We start from the raw sequence: 15,973 nt of genomic DNA, 5'->3' as shown, positions 1-15,973 counted from the left end.
CGACGACTAGGTGATTACTTCCTGCTAGTCAAAGGATCCATGTTGTTGTATGGACCAGCATCGGAATGAATCCATACAGGGTACAGCTGGTAAGCATTGGTAAGCACAATTCAGGGCGCGGATGTACGGAGATGGCCTGAGGTTGGAACCGTCTAGATCCGAGCTGGAATTTCGCCCGAGAATGATATCACATATCACCCTGTCTCAGCCATTCGGGAATAGAAGGTCTCCAGGGACCAGTGACGCTCGGTAGAATTTGGTAAGTCAGGTATTTAAAGCTAACTTAGGTGGATTGATTGTGTCTCCCTAGGAGCAAAATAAGACTAAGCTGTCTAAGCCTTGATAGCATAGATCTGAAAAGATCCTGGATAAACCATTAATAATACAATCGAGTCAGGATGGAGGACTTACTGACCAACCCATTCATTGAAATCCAGCTCCGCAATATCACTCGTAGTCTCCTTCCCATTCCCACCGCCACAGCACGAGCTCTGTGGCAGATACGAAGACTCCTTGTAGAGGTTCAGGTCCGACTTTGTATCGACAATGAACACACCTACCGCCAAGTTAGCACACCGCACTCTCTTCATAGCTGCGCACATACTTTCGAATCCAGCTTGCCTAAGATACTCCTCATACTCCCCAATCTGACTGGCACCCGCAACGCATCCAACATACAGCGCCATATTCTTCGTGATATGATCCGGGAGCGGCTTTCTCGCCAGGATATCACTGATCGCCACTCTTCCGCCGGGCTTCAGCAGTCGAGCGATCTCCTTGAAAACGGCCGCTTTGTCGGTAGCCGGGACGAGGTTAATGACGCAGTTACTGATGATGCAGTCGACGCTCGAGTCAGGCAGCGGAATTGAGTTGATATTTGATTCGATAATCTTTGCGTTGGATAACCCTGCCTGTTGGATGTTCTTCTCGGCGAGTTCGATCATGCTCTGTGGACGATCAGCCCTGCCTTTACAAAGGGATCTCGGAAAACTGACCTTTGTCATGTCGACGCCGATAGCCTGTCCATTGGGCCCGACTTTACGAGCTACCAGGAGGACATCAATACCGCTGCCGCTGCCAAGGTCTACAACTGTCTCCCCCTACTGGAAGGTAAGAACTTGTATCCGTCGCCGCATACATATATCAGGCAAGAAACAGACCTCTTTGACGTTGGCAAAACCCACAGGATTGCCACAACTCAAGCCGAGGTTTGTCTTCTCCGGCAGGGAACTGAGATCATCCGCAGTGTAGCCAAATGCTCTGGCGATGTCCTCTTCTTTCTTGTGCTGGGTGTCATTACTCTGCTTGGCAATGTCACCGTAACGGGACTGGACGAGGTTGTAGGTATCTTCGGACATAGTGCGAATGGCAACACAGTATTGTCGATGGGGAGTAATGAATTGGAACAGGAGGAGACATTCAACTGCCTTTATATGCACAAGGTGGCAATGAACGATAGTTTCCTCTGACTATCACCAGTATCTCTGTCATTGGTGGCCTGGTCATAAATGGTATGTCACCGATTTGGGCATGGAAAGTGGTATGTCACCACATTCGGAGGATCCCGTGCAGGTGCAGATACGAGACCCAACTATACGGCACTCAATCAAGTACCCGAGTGCGGGGATTCTCAATTACTCACCTCATTGCCACCGATAAACATGACCCTTTAATGAATGTTGCACCAAGAGACGTCACACACTCCACCGTCTACCATGCCACGCATCAAGCAAAAAAGCAAAGTTGGGAAGCTCCTTTATAGTCCAGCCAGATATGCGATATTTAACTCAGCCAGGCAGAGGACCTTGCCCGCGTCCGCAACAACCAGCGTCGCTGCAGACAGCGCAAACGCGATTACGTCGAGGAACTGGAGCGAAGGCTTGCGTCCGTCGAGGAGAATACTTCTCAGGAGATTCGGAGACTGCAATCTATCGCGGATGAGCTTCGCCATGTGAATAAGCAGTTGACGGCGTTACTTGACTCCGCGGGTGTAGACTACAGTCATGTCGGATCTAGGAGACAGACGAACAGCGAGAATGCTGGCGCGATGGATATGAATATGGAGGTCGTCCCTTTTCGGAATTCCGTCGTGGGTAGGTCATGATCTATGATCCGACAGCGTCATCCATATCTGCTATTCTGGGTATTGACTGGCATCCGCAGAGACAACAGCTTCAGAGGCCATTCCCCAACTCAACTTTTATGCATTGCCATCTACAACTACCGAGGTCCAGGAAGCCAGCTACTTCCCAAGTTCGCATGAAACCGAGCTGGGTCCTGAATCCCTACTACTTCTACCAGAGCTGGGTGTACCAGTCACGACCCTAAACACAGAAGTCTCACAAGATGAGTACCAAGACACGACCGTCTGCGCTGTGGCCCTGGAGCTGGTCATGAGCTGCAACACAAAGAACCTAAGTATTCTAGAGCTTGATATGCGACTCCGATGTGGGTATAGGAGTGCGCGGTTCCAGTGGGAAGGCTGCAGGGTCGACAACCAGGTTTTGTTTGCTGTACTTTCTGAGATTACGTAGGGTAACGACGTTAATTAATTGTCTAGGCATGAGATATTTAACATCTTCCAATTATTGCACGGCATAGTTTCATGCAAGCTGATCGAGATCTACCTCCGTACTGGGCCGAAAGAGGCTGTGTATCGGGTCTGGGACATGGAAAATAGCACAGAGAACAATAGACGAATCAAATCTTGAATAGAGTGACTCTGACTAGAGACAGACAACAGGCAGCAATCATTATCTGCGCCCTTCAAATTGATATAGTCTATGATATCCAGCTAAGTCCAGGCAGGCAAGGCTCGTATTCGGCTGCTCCGCCGAGCCTCTTTTTCCACGCATATGACGTCGATCATCTTTAACCACGTTAGGAAATGCTCGTACTCGTGTATAGATGACGGCCTCCAATAACCAATATAAATACCATGCATTTGGAAGGGAAATCTACTCGTAGCTTCACATTCCTAACTTCAGACTTCAGCCTTCTGCAAGCATGATTATCCCTCGAACTTCCCAACTCATCCTAGTAGCCACCGGCATTGCCTCTGCCGCAGGTGAACCTCGACGTCGATGCGCCTACGGTGACAGCTGCTGGCCGGACGCTCACACATGGAATCAGTTCAACGCTACTGTTGGCGGGAGATTGATCCGATCCGTGCCCCCTGCTGCGGTGTGCCATGCGCAGCTATACAATGCCGATCAATGCGCCATCGCAAAGGGAAGCTGGTTGGACAGCTTTTGGCGAACGAACCAAACCGGCGCGTATGCAGCAACTGTCTGGGAGATGGGCAAGACAGGGCAGTGCTCCATTGACACGCCTGTTGAGGCTCGGTGTGATCAAGGAATTGGTATGTCGACACAGCCGCAGAGGAACATCTTCCGTTCGCCTTGCTGATGATATGATATTGCTATCCCGTAGTGCCGTATTATGCGGTCGATGCACGGAGTGTCCAGAACATTCAGAAGACTGTGAGATTCGCCAGTGAGAAAGACTTGTCCTTGGTGATAAAGAACACAGGACATGATCAGTAGGTCCCTTCACACATCCCCGTGCGTGTTCGCTTCAGTTTTAACGCTCTTGAATACAGCCTGGGCCGCTCCAGTAGAAAAGGAGCGCTTTCTATCTGGACGCACCATATGAAGGGTATGGAATGGCACGACTCTTTCATCCCTCAAGGTGCACCAGTTGGAACCAGTGGTATCGCTGCGGTGACTTTGAAGGCGGGAGAGCAGTGGTTCGGTAAGTCTGCAAGGTCCTTTGAATCGATCCCCCGGCTAATCCAGCTTAGATGTATACCAAGCAGCTGCCAAGCGTGGAGTGTTGGTTGTGGGAGGGTCAGCGCGCACTGTAGGAGCCGCTGGAGGATATTTGCTAGGAGGAGGCCACTCACCGTTCGCACATTACTACGGCCTCGCTGCCGACAACCTCCTGGAAGCAAGTATCGTATCCGCCGACGGACGACACCGAGTCATCAATTCATTCACCGACCCTGAATACTTCTGGGCGATTCGTGGTGGTGGCGGCAGTGCTTGGGGGGTAAGTCAATGCAAATAACACGGTGCGCACAGTAGCTAATCTGCTGTCATTTCTGTGCAGGTCATCACATCCGTTACCTACAAAACACATCCAGTCCCGTCGAGTCTCCTGATCGGCCTCGTTCAGCTGAATGCCTCTAGCGCCGCTAGCTATAAGCATGTTGTCGCCGAAAGCCTAAAGCTGCTGCCGGCGGTGACAGACGCAGGATACACTGGATATGGCACCATGGAGAACGGATTCGCGGCGATTTTCCTCCAGCCCAACGGGACTGTAGAGTCCTTTAACAAGACTTTTGCTCCATTCTTCAACCTTACGCAGCTTACCGGTGTCTCTGGGACTGTCGGCGCATACCCATCGAGCTGGGATGGTTATATTAAAACCTTTCTGAGGGATCCCAACATTGGGACCAGCATTCAGGATGCGGGCCGGCTCTTGACGACCGACGTCCTTACAGAAAAATCGCAGATGCTGGCCGAGTTTATCCATGAGAACCGTCAGGGCGCGGGATTTAATTTCAGTATGGGAATGCCTTCTGTATGGGTCGAACTCTGCTAACCTGGATTGTGATTTAGTTGGCAAAGTCAACAATGACCAGCGCGACAAGACAGCCGTCCATGATGTGTGGAAACGCAGCCACGCGCTCATTGGCATCGGCATAGATTGGAAAGACACAGCGTCCGTTGAGGAGAGACAGCAAAAGATACAGCACCTCGTACAATTGAGTGAGCGGTTTACTGAGATTGTCGGAGAAGATGGCGGGACTTATATTAATGAAGCCAACCCGTGAGTCTTATTTGTGAACGCCGTTCCGATTGAGAGACGATTAACCTCACATCTGCCTAGGTATGAACCCCAGTGGCAAAAGGTCTTCTGGGGAGACAAATACGATCGCTTGCTGAGGATTAAGGAAAGAGTGGACCCAACCAAGCTGTTTGTTTGTAATCGGTGCGTGGGGACGGACTTTGTGTTGGAGCCGTAGATTCAACACGCGGATAATATCAGGATGCCTGGTGGTTGTGTGGAGGTGAAGACAAACCTGGCTCAACTGAAGCATTAGCAGACTGTGTCGCGGGAGGCGGTTCGGCTGGCAATAGTATTAGGAATGTGAACATTTGTACTGCTGCAGAGTGTAATGGAGATGTGACTGTGCCAGGCGTGTAAATCCAATGGGAGCTTCCCACCGTTTTACCACTTTGATTTCATGACTATTTGCAGATTGTAGCATCATTCTATGCTTGCAGCCAGGGGTCCTTGAGAAGGTCTCGAGCAGACTTTCTCTCGTCGGGTACCCAAGCCAACATGGACCGTAAGAACTTCAAGAAGGCAATTTTAGATGCGCCTTGAAGTTTTTCTTCGAAGTCTTCAAGAGTAATAGGTGGAAGCGGCGGATTTCACTTCCAGTGGCCTGATTTGTAGCATATGAGGCTGCAGTCACGCTGAAAGATGATAGTGAGAAAGTACGTACCATCGTCTGTGAACACCAAAGGCGAACGTATACTCCGTCGCTGAAATTCCAACGGCGGAGTTCCAAGGTACGCAACCATCTCCGCGATATGGTAACTGTTGGTGTAGCCTTCCTCATCGAAGAGGTGCTTCTGTTCTAAGAGATCCCACGCCTACAGCTGTTGTTAGAATATCGACGTGCACACGTCGCGCACTACTTACCAGACAACCGGCATTCCAAACATCCACACTATGAGACCAATCTAATTCCAGGAGGATTTCAGCGGCTCTGTATATCTCGGGCTGGATCCATTCATGTGGATGATTGGCACCGATGCGAGCCTCCCCGAAATCACACAGCACGGGATAGCCCCAGGCATGATTTCTTGGGGGGCGAAAATCTCGCGTGGCGTAGATCGAGCTCTCATCGTTGATCAGTTTTCGGGGGGACGGATCTGCTTTTTCGGCTTGTTCAAAATCCTCAAAAATATTTTCATCCTCAACTGTCAACATGATATTGCTAGCTTTGAGGTCTAGCCAAGTCAGAACACTGTTATTATCGAGTTCGGAGAGAAAGCTAAGTTAGTTTAGTAGTACGCGTACCGCAATGTGCAATGTTGGCTTCTGTATGAAGGAAATCTAGAGCCTGGAGTAGATGCCGTAGGGCCCCTTTGACCAGTTGTTCTGGTAGCCCCTTCGTGTTACCGCCAAGTCTCTGGAAGTCGAATAAGGTTATCTGAAGGGGCTCGTAAGCCAGGCAGTGATGATGGCTCCCGTCTGGTCGCTCGAGCTCAAAGGAATCAACCACATTGCGTATGAATCGTCTCCCGACGTGTGATGATTGAACAATCGCGAGATGCTTGTATGCTTCCACCTCACGATTGATCCGAGGCTGGGATGTGGGAGACTGAATATAGACTTTTACAGCGACGTAGCTGTAGTCACTATCTGGCATTAGTTGTTGTCGAGATAAAACCTTTGCTAATACTGCAGACTCACCTCAAATCGCGACAAAACCAAGTGGTGGAGTTGGCTCCGAACCCAAGCTTTCCTAACACGTGGTACCTTTCCTTGAAGACGTCACCAATGTGAACAGGATAGAACTCATCCGGGTCGTAGACTGGAAGGGTCTCTTCTTCAACTGCTTGACGCGTCTTGATTATTGGATTTGCGCGCGCGACGCTCAAGTTACGCCGGGACGATGGTGGCCGACTGCCCGTCGGAAGAGGGTTGTGAAAGCCGAGGATGACTGAGAATTTCCGCTGGTATAAATACCGATTGTTTAAATGTGAAAGATATATACTGGCCCGAGAGACAGGAATGGACATGTTGATGTTGAGGATAGAGCCAGTTCGGTATATGGAGTACTCCGTACTGTAGATTAAGCTAGACTGTTCCCCACAGCCCCACAGCCAGATGGGCTATATGCACAACCAATCACAAGGCCGGCAGAACCACCATGCAAACCGAGCAAACTCTCAGAAAAAAAAAGTCCGGCTTCAAATCCAAGTCCAAGTCTACTCATATACAACCCTCCTATACACAGAAATCTACAACTGAACCCGCCATTGAACAGGCGCGGTCACTCTCTATCTCTCCCAACACCTGCCCATTCATCCCCAATACCCCTCCGCTCAATCGCATCTCCGCAAACCATGACCGACCTCCAAAAGACTCCCTTTGTACGGGAGCTCGCCTCAAGCGGTGCGCATAGTTCCCGAACCCATATCCATATATCCATACCCGACTAACACCCCACAGACAAAAAGCTCCGCGACAAAGCCACCGACTCCCTCATCCAGTTCCTCCGCTCCCGAACAGACCTCTCCCTCATCGAACTCCTCAAGCTCTGGAAGGGCCTCTTCTTCTGTCCGTCCCCTACATCCCCTTCTCGACAGCAACCGCTAATACGATTCTATAGGCTTCTACCACTCCGACCGCCCCCTCACGCAACAAGCCCTCGCCCGCAACCTCTCCTACGCCCTCGTGCCCACCCTCCCGCGCGCCAGCCTGCACCGCTTCCTGCGCGCCTTCTGGATCACCATCAGCCGCGACTTCCACTCGCTCGACCGCCTGCGTCTGGACAAGTACCTGTTCCTGATCCGATGCTACGTCGGCGTCGCCTTTGAAGTCTTCCTGAAGGCTCCTGCGGAGCCCTCCACCGGCGGCGCAAACAAGAAGCGCAAGCGCGAGGCCGCCGCGGCGAAGAAGAAGGCGAAGCGCTCCAAGCGGGGTGCTGATGCCCCCGCCGCGGAGGCCGATGATGGCGCCGACGAGGGCGAAGACCAGGCTGACGGCGACGGCGCCGGCAAATGGGCCGCGCTCGAGTCGTACATCGCGCTGATCGAGGAGGGCCCCCTCTGCCCGCTCAATTTTGACCCCGACCAGCCGCCCGCCGACGAGAAGAGGGATTACGTGCCTATGCCGCATGGTCCGGACGGACTGCGGTACCATCTGATGGATATTTGGGTCGATGAGCTGGAGAAGGTGCTGGAGTTTGAGGAGAAAGAGGGCGAGGGCGAGGGACAGAAGCGGAAACCCAAGGGCGAGGTGCCGATTGAGCTGATCTTGCGTCCGCTGGAGAAACTGCGCGCGGAGAGTCCGTACAAGCCTGTGCGGGTGCGGGCGGGCGAGGCGCTTGAGGACGAGCGGTTGATTGAGTGGGGGTTTAGGACGCGGAAGGTGGAGGAGGAGGAGGATGAAGACGAGGAGTGGGGTGGGTTTGATTAGTCCTGCTGGATTGAAGTGAAAAAAGTGTACTTTGTAGTTGGTCTTGTATCATCTGGCGTACGGTAGCGATTGCATGTTAAACGAATAGACCTGGTTGATGTATGAATGTCTGATTACTGTACATGAAGGGGACGGTATCTATAACAGGACGGTATGTATAACGAGACGGGCCTCTGCCTACGTAGCAGCCAGGCAAAAAGGGTATCATCAAAGTGTAAGACCTGAAAAGAGACTGGGAAGCAGGAAACGGCCTATGCTTCGCGTCTAACGGTATGTCCGTCTATACTAAGGTCTCGGGGCCTCCGCTTCAAAGAGATGTCCCGATTTCGACAGCACAGTGCCCAGACCCTGGTGGACTTCGGCTTGGAACGCCGCGAACGGCAACTTCTCGCCGTCCACGCTGATAAATCCTTCTTTCTCGCGGGGAACCAGTCGGTATGCGGTAGCCTTGAGCACATGGACATCGGGCATGTCGAAGAACCGATTCTCGGGGAGTTCTATCATCATCTTGAGGCTGGTGGTGCGGGCAATCGTGCCGTCCAGGGTGACAATGTCCATCAGGCCGTCGTTCGGCACTGACGCAGGGAAGAATGGCGTGTCCTTGGACACAATGGCCATGGTCCCGGCGTAAAAATTGCCGATGGTCTCGGCCGGAATGACCTTCCAGTCCTTGGGCAGCTCATCCTGCACAGTGCCATATTTGAGCTCGGGAAGACCCCCGGTGGCGTCCTCCGCGGGGCGAGTCGGCGGTGGGCTGTTCGCGTACGTGTGATAATGGGCCTTGATGGCCTTCTTGTCGTCCATCACCACCTTGATGGCCAGGTCGCAGGGGTAGACCGTGCGCGAAAGGAGACGTACGAGGACGCCGTAGTGGAACCGGTGGGCGCCCATCCAACGGATATTGTCGGTGCCGAGATCCGACTCGGCGATAATGCCAAATGACTGCGACAGAAAGGACAGCGTGCGAGTGTTGCCCTGGGTGAGCGACACAAGATCCATTGGAGTCCGCAACCCCTTGACGATGGTCAGCGCGGCCACCGAAACACTCCCCGTCCCGCACAGGTTCCACGCCATGCCGTTCCCCGAGCCGCATGGCAGCATGGTAACGGCGATCTTGGCGAGGGCCTCGCGCGCGTTGGCTTTCTTCCCTAGACCATTGAACACCTCGTGCGGCAAGCCGTCCCCGGAGCAGCATACAATGGCATCATAGGCGTCCACGTCGATCTGCTCGGCGATCTCGGTGGCGTGCCCCTGATGGGAGGTTTCCTCAACATCAATGTGACAACGCGCGGCCGCGAACACGGGCGCCGCATGGTTGTGGTACAGTTTCGACGCCGACCCTTTGCCGCCGAAGGGGTTGATGAGGACTTTCAGACGCTTATACCGCTGCGCGTTCCTATACGCTTTATCAAGGAGCTGTGCGATCCACGCCTCGACGTTTGCTTTTTCCTCCTCGGCGACGGGATACTGCAATGCCGCAACGGAGATGTCATCTTTGCTGGTCGGATCCGCATACGTGATGGTTAAGCCGGCGGGGGAAAGATCGGCGTCTAGAACGTTGAACAGCGAAATGGAGTGGGTATCTTTCGTTGCTGTAGGTCCGAAATTAGATACGTTCGCAAGATTCCTAAGGCCACATGAAGGGGTTCGCATACATGACTTGGCCAGCAAACCGCAACAGGCACGATCTTGTTTGCGCGAGGAGCGTTCGTCTGCGATACGGCCAACCGAGTTAATGTACAAGAGCCATCCAATGCGATGCGGGGGCGTGGACGTCCGGTTGATAAATACATACCGACGACAAGAAGAGAGTCGCCGCCTAGAGTGAGGGAAACCGACTGAGCGACCACCAGGGTCGCATCGTGCTTCAGCAGCCGGCTCTGCGAATCCGGCTGATCCCCGTGGGTGAAGGGCGGGCGCGAAGCGCCATTGGCGGAAGAGGACATTCTTATGCGCAGCACTGCAAGCAGAGCATGGTACAAAACCCAAAACAAGAGAGTCCACAGGAGAGTGGAGAGGAGGAAGAGGAGGAGAGAGGGCAGGAGAAAAGAAGGGAAAGAAGAGGAAGACGAGAGGGAGAACTGGAGAAGCTGGAGGCGAGTGGAGAAGGCCCGCGGCGGCCGAGAATAATCAAGTGCCGTGGTGAAGGGAGTCATTCTCCCGAGGAACAACACCACATGCGACACGAGGGCTTGTTTACCCCTGTTCGCTGCCCCTGAAGAGATAGTAGAGTAATTCATATATATATATATATATATATATATATATATGATATTAATATCATATGTTATATATACTCTACCTGCGATGCTGGATGGTTGTTTGCAGTCTCTCATGGATTTCAATGGGTTCCGAGACATCCGCATGCATCGCCTGTCAGCGACATTCCAGAGAGAAGAGGCTGGGATCTGGGGATGAGGATGATGGTGATTCTCTATCCAGATAACTACATGCCAGGCCATCGTGACCTTTTATTCCCCTCTCTATATCCATGTGTGGTTCCAATATCGCCACCCCAGAACCTCAAAGAGAGGAACCCATTTACTTTACAAACCCATGGTTCGCATCGGCTTGGATCATGGGGTTCTTTGTGGGATGCGGTGGGATGCGTCTCTAGTCTATGGAGGATTCTTCATTCAAGGAGCCTTTTCACATGCAGTAAAACAAAAAGGAGAAGCAGATAACCGACAGATCGTCCATCAGAACAGAATAATAAAGAGGATACTATGTTAATAAGTAAGGGTAATCAATATTCAACTCGACCAAACGCAGTAAAGTAACCTTAGTACTCCCTCATGCAGCCGAGGCCTTGAGACCCTTCAGAGAGCCCAGGCTCAAGGCCAGCCCCTGCGAGCGACTTCTTATCCGCACGAAGCCAGTGATCGGTCCGTCCTCTCCTTCCTTTTCGATACTCAGATTCGCCAGCGCATCCTCGCCTATAGGCATCAAGTTAGAAATGTCTTGTTTGAGAGGGAAACTAGAAGTCAGATACGTACCAAATACGCTCCGGGCATATAGGTTGGCACTCAGGAACCGGCAATCGCCCTTCAGCGATGCATCCGGGGTCAAACAAGCCATGTTGGTGCTGTCCATCAGCTGTTTGAGGAACTCCCGCAGGCTCTTCGCCTTGGAGTTGATGTTGACCTTGTTCTCCCACTCAAACTCCGTCCACATGGTGCGGAACTGAGTCTCGGTGCAGTGGGCCGGTTGGATGTAATCCATGATGTCGGCATGGATGTCGTTGAGAATGACCACGTGAGTCTCCGTCGAGCTGGCCCCATCATACACAATGTTACCGAAGATGACACCCGTATCCGTGGACGACACCTTGACTGTAGCCTGTACATTCAAGAAGTCCCGGGGTCCGAGGTTGTGTGTCGTGGGCCGCTCGACAACCTTCAGATCTCCAAGGGTAGCAAATTCGACCGACAGGTTCTGCAGGGTTTCCACGGTCTGGTTCACCAGAAGCACGTCGAGGACGATATCGAACTGATGAACAGTAACGTAGGCCTCCGCGTAGACCGGGTCGGAGAAACCAGTGAGCTGGACCACCCGGCTCAGCTTCGATGACACCGTCTCAACGGTGGACTCACCGCCGGTAGCCTTGGCCAGATCCAGCTCGATCTCCTCTGCACCCTCTAAAGCATTCTTCTTGGCGAACTGTCGGATGGGAATGGCATCGTCGATCTGCACGGCACTCTTGGCCTTCTCCACGGCTTCCTTAGCAGCTCGCTTCTTGTCCTCGACCTGGACCATGGCACGGAAGGCCTTCCGGGTATCCTCCAGGAACGTAGTCTCGAGCTCCTTCTTCTCGGAGAACTCCGCAAGCGAGCGGACACAGCACATGATACGATCCACCGAATCCTCGTCGATGGGGGCCTTCACGAAGTGGGATTGTCCCACTCGGATGATGGAGATCATGATCAGCATGGCTTCCGCACGCAGGGCGTTCGTGCGAGCGGCGTCCTCGGAGACTTCGGAATGACGCATCACCAGTTTGGTGAGAGTCGAAGACAGGACAGTGGCCAGGTAGAAATCACCGTCGAGAATCAATTGGCGAAGAGGCGGCTTTTGCGCGGCCTTGACAGCGGCTAGTCGGGCGGCGGCAGCCGACTCGCTGGTGAGAGCGCTTTCAGTGGCATACGTGCCATCTGCCAGCACTTTGCGGGAACCAGTAGGGGCGGAAGGCTTTGCGTGGCCGTTGACCTGCTCCTTGAGAACGCTTTCCTCCGGAACTTCTTCCAGAAGGCGCTGCTCGGAGGCAAGGATGGGAATCTCTCCCAAGCTGGCTCGGATCCGTTTCCAGGCTTCCCGGATGTCTTTCTCTTCCAAGGAGTATTCACCGACAACCCACAGCACACCGCGGTAAACCTTTCCGGCACGGACCTCACTAAGAGTGGAAACCAAACGCTGGACAATCGCACCACGCAGTTTAGGGAACTTCTCGACCACCTCCTTAACAAACGAGATGACATCGACGGCGGAGTTGTTGTTGAAGTCGGCGATAAAGTCCATAAGAAGGTCGACGACGCTAGCGGCGATCTCGGAGAACTTGATGGCGCAGGAGTGGATCGACTGGATGAGAAGTTGACGGTACTCGCTGTTCTGTTCGGGTGGTTAGCTATGAATCCATCTCAAGCCATTGGATCCCGTACCTTCTCGTACTGCTCGTCCACCGTCTTGGCCAGCTCCTTCTTCAGCAGCATGACAATCTCCTCCACGTTCTTGCTGGAAACCATCTCCAAGGCGATGCCAAGCGCTTTGCGACGGACATCGATATCGGGGCTGGAGAGGACACGCAGGATTTCCATGGTGAGGTCATCTAGGACACCCTCATTGCGAATTCTGAGTTGGTCGACACGGTCAAGAACGATGAGCTTCACGTTGTTGTCCGCTTCCCGAATGCACAGCTCGATCAATTTGCCCGCGGCAGCCTTGACGGCGACAGGGTTGCTGGTGAGGGCGGTCAGGGAGGTCGCGGCTTCGTAGATCACGGTGCTTGTAGATGCGTCCAAGAGGTCGAAAATAAGTCGCAAATATCTTGCCTACTAAGCGTTAGCTAACCAACCTCCTGCCGATGGTCTATTCCCCGACCGACCTTGTTCTGAGCATTCTGCACTGCATCCTTGCGGATGAATTCCAGTTCGACCAGTTGTAGGAGTTCATCGGTGTTAGGGATGCCGTCGAACGTAGAGGAGAGGTATTCCAGCGCTTTCTGGTGACTGATGGACATCAAGGCCGCAAAGGCATTCCGCTTGCAGGTGCTGTCGGTCTCGGTGTCAAGGAAGGTCTGGATGAGTTCGGGGGCATCGGGAATAAGAGATTCGGAGTGTTGGAAGATAGAAGCGACTGCCCACACCGCATTCTTTCTCACATAGGCGTGGCGATGTTCCAAGCAGGAGCGGGCCGACGAAAGGAGGGGCTCAATCAGTTCGGGCTCCCGGAGCTTGCACAAGAATCGGAGGGTATTGCCGCGAACGTATTCGTTGGGATGCTGGAGATCATTGCGGATGCCGTTACTGAGTGAGGAGACAGATTAGACCGAGCAATTGCGAGATTGACCAAGGGCAGAGAACTCACCAGACTAGAATCATCTCCTGTTTCAACTTCCCACTCGCGTCATGCTTGGGACAGATCTCATAGTAGAAGTACAACAGCTTTTTGAGCGGCTTGCTTCGTGACGGCATGACAAAGCGAATGATGTGCATCAGGAGTTCGGACATGGGGTCTCCGTTCAGCATGATCGTGATGATCCGCCTCATTGTCTCCAACTTGGTCTCATCATTGCCCTTCTCCAGCTGCAACCTGAGCTCCTGCAGCGTGGGCTGGTCGGCAGTGTTGTCCTGATGGACGAGACTGTATGCGTTATCTAGGAAGGACGCCATGGTGATCTAGAATGGAAAGCGAACGAGTATGGACGGGGGTTCAAGGAGGGAGGAGAGAGCTGTATGTGGTCAGTCCAAGTGGTTGTTTTGGAGCGGATCAGGGGAGATTGGAGGGGAGCAGTACCGAAAGCGACTCTCCTCGAGAGAAGAAATTGTCGTCGTAAGAGAATAGAAGAGTAGTCTAAAGCAATTCAACACCCCTCTCCTGCCGTGCATTCATCCGCGCAAAGGTTGGCAAGGGAATCGGAGGGAGGATCAACGAACTAACCTGGCCATTTGCGCGGCGGAGAGAGAGACACAGAGAGACCAAGCTGGCCGGACTGTGTGGATGACTAAGCCCCACCGGCAACCCGCCTCAATTCAGGTACTGCCGCCATAATAATGTGCATTCCTCGTCTCCCCTCCCATCGTCTCTCGATTTGCTCTTAGGAGTTCCTTAAGCCACTATGTCGACGCAGAACGAGCCCTTCTATCTCCGCTACTAGTAAGCCATGTTGTTGAGCCCAGGTTTCCTCAGCTGCTGACAGCCCTGCAGCTCAGGTCACTCTGGGCGGTTCGGGCATGAGTTCCTAGGTTGGTTGGCACTGATTCTATCCGGTTCGTTGGCATTTGCTTATTGGGAACTAGAATTTGACTTTCGCACCCTGGGCGATGGTCGCAGTGCCGCCGTGCGATACGCGAACACTCAAACTACCGCAATGACTCGCTCATCCGCAAAGAGAGTCCGTTCCTCTTCGCGATTCCGATCACGTCGTATGTCGCTAATCGGTTGGAACAGTGTGTGTGAGCTCGCTGATGATCCAAGAGATCAAGCGCATTATCAAAGAAAGCGAGATCATGAAGTATGCTTGGTCGTTTGTCGGATGCAGGGAGGTACCTGTACTGACATGATGTAGGGAGGACGACTCCAAATGGCCGCAGAAGAACAAGGACGGACGGCAAGAGCTGGAGATCCGCCTTGGAAATGAACACATTTCCTTTGAGGTATTGTGGACTATCCTCACCGTCCTTCCTATCTGGATGTCAGGTTCTAACTCGTGGCCTGTCGCAGACCGCGAAAATCGGCTCATTGGTTGACGTGACCGAATCCGCTGATCCCGAAGGTCTTCGAGTTTTCTACTACCTCGTTCAAGACCTGAAAGCCTTAATTTTCTCTCTGATTTCTCTCCACTTCAAGGTAATATAGAGCCTGGGTTCGTTCACCTCCCGAGGACCGACGGCTAACGGACAATTTCCTACAGATCAAGCCTATCTAATGGAATAACATGGGATGTTTATTGGGCGTTCTGAAGGATATAATATTTTTTTTGGGAGGATGTTGGCTATTACAGACAGAAGCACCTCCCGGGATGATGACGCAATAGGCGTCTGGCGAGAAAGACGACTCTCGTTGTTTTCCCAAGGAAGATGAGAATAAATACCCAGATTTAACATGCGGATACGAAGGGCGCTGCGATCGTGGCCCAGTCGGTTGCGTAGACGTAGGAAGTACCCAGTACTTAATCGATGCCTGATGAGGGCAGGGTGGATGCGTGGAAGTTCTGGCCAAAAGCAAATTATCCGCCCGAAGCGCCCATTCGCCTCCCCCGCGCCCGCATGATCAACGGCCTATCCCTTTCAGGCAGTGCGTCTTCCCTCCCTCAACTCTCCTCTCTCCCTCTCTCTCGTCTCTTCCATCTTTCAACTCTTCAACTCTTCCCATATTCTCCCCTGTCAACCCATTCTCCTTTTTTTTTTTTTTTCTTTTTGAGCCTTGACCCCTCTTTCTACCCGCGGCTCTCCTCTCCCGATATCCCCCCAACTTCACCCATCCTCCCTGTGTATGTCTCCCGGGTCTTCCCTTCTCTTCGTCTTGTCTCGCTCCC

The 15,973-nt window shown here is 52.8% G+C and overlaps 8 protein-coding genes across 8 annotated transcripts; 4 read left to right on the top strand and 4 right to left on the bottom strand.

Annotated features, from left to right (window-relative positions):
* Positions 1–407: 407 nt before the first annotated feature.
* ATEG_00299 (uncharacterized protein) lies at positions 408–1,358 on the bottom strand (the record flags this gene model as incomplete). Its single annotated transcript, XM_001210385.1, has 3 exons — positions 408–556; positions 605–1,090; positions 1,139–1,358. The coding sequence occupies 3 exons, from the start codon at positions 1,356–1,358 to the stop codon at positions 408–410; spliced, it is 855 nt and encodes a 284-aa protein (XP_001210385.1).
* A 689-nt stretch (positions 1,359–2,047) lies between these two features.
* Positions 2,048–2,534, top strand: ATEG_00298 (uncharacterized protein; the record flags this gene model as incomplete). Its single annotated transcript, XM_001210384.1, has 2 exons — positions 2,048–2,093; positions 2,164–2,534. 2 exons carry the CDS (start codon positions 2,048–2,050, stop codon positions 2,532–2,534), a joined length of 417 nt encoding a protein of 138 aa, XP_001210384.1.
* A 671-nt stretch (positions 2,535–3,205) lies between these two features.
* On the top strand, positions 3,206–4,837 carry ATEG_00297 (uncharacterized protein; the record flags this gene model as incomplete). Its single annotated transcript, XM_001210383.1, has 5 exons — positions 3,206–3,495; positions 3,602–3,753; positions 3,803–4,050; positions 4,111–4,567; positions 4,623–4,837. The coding sequence occupies 5 exons, from the start codon at positions 3,206–3,208 to the stop codon at positions 4,835–4,837; spliced, it is 1,362 nt and encodes a 453-aa protein (XP_001210383.1).
* A 604-nt stretch (positions 4,838–5,441) lies between these two features.
* On the bottom strand, positions 5,442–6,448 carry ATEG_00296 (uncharacterized protein; the record flags this gene model as incomplete). The annotated part of the gene is made up of 3 exons (XM_001210382.1): positions 5,442–5,666; positions 5,716–6,026; positions 6,097–6,448. The coding sequence occupies 3 exons, from the start codon at positions 6,446–6,448 to the stop codon at positions 5,442–5,444; spliced, it is 888 nt and encodes a 295-aa protein (XP_001210382.1).
* A 700-nt stretch (positions 6,449–7,148) lies between these two features.
* Positions 7,149–8,223, top strand: ATEG_00295 (ribosomal RNA processing 1 family protein; the record flags this gene model as incomplete). The annotated part of the gene is made up of 3 exons (XM_001210381.1): positions 7,149–7,197; positions 7,255–7,362; positions 7,415–8,223. The coding sequence occupies 3 exons, from the start codon at positions 7,149–7,151 to the stop codon at positions 8,221–8,223; spliced, it is 966 nt and encodes a 321-aa protein (XP_001210381.1).
* Positions 8,224–8,508: 285 nt separating this feature from the next.
* Positions 8,509–10,379, bottom strand: ATEG_00294 (putative sphingosine kinase (SphK); the record flags this gene model as incomplete). Its single annotated transcript, XM_001210380.1, has 2 exons — positions 8,509–9,935; positions 10,019–10,379. The coding sequence occupies 2 exons, from the start codon at positions 10,377–10,379 to the stop codon at positions 8,509–8,511; spliced, it is 1,788 nt and encodes a 595-aa protein (XP_001210380.1).
* A 637-nt stretch (positions 10,380–11,016) lies between these two features.
* On the bottom strand, positions 11,017–14,108 carry ATEG_00293 (coatomer subunit beta; the record flags this gene model as incomplete). Its single annotated transcript, XM_001210379.1, has 5 exons — positions 11,017–11,159; positions 11,220–12,828; positions 12,879–13,268; positions 13,322–13,742; positions 13,804–14,108. The coding sequence occupies 5 exons, from the start codon at positions 14,106–14,108 to the stop codon at positions 11,017–11,019; spliced, it is 2,868 nt and encodes a 955-aa protein (XP_001210379.1).
* A 446-nt stretch (positions 14,109–14,554) lies between these two features.
* On the top strand, positions 14,555–15,185 carry ATEG_00292 (mago nashi protein; the record flags this gene model as incomplete). Its single annotated transcript, XM_001210378.1, has 4 exons — positions 14,555–14,592; positions 14,644–14,861; positions 14,914–14,950; positions 15,005–15,185. 4 exons carry the CDS (start codon positions 14,555–14,557, stop codon positions 15,183–15,185), a joined length of 474 nt encoding a protein of 157 aa, XP_001210378.1.
* Between the last annotated feature and the right edge of the window lie 788 nt (positions 15,186–15,973).

The sequence above is a fragment of the Aspergillus terreus genome, genomic scaffold, assembly GCF_000149615.1.
Source record: "Aspergillus terreus NIH2624 scaffold_1 genomic scaffold, whole genome shotgun sequence".
Lineage (NCBI taxonomy): Eukaryota > Fungi > Ascomycota > Eurotiomycetes > Eurotiales > Aspergillaceae > Aspergillus > Aspergillus terreus.
Note: the sequence above shows the minus strand (reverse complement) of the source record. Positions and strands in the feature narration are given on the sequence as shown.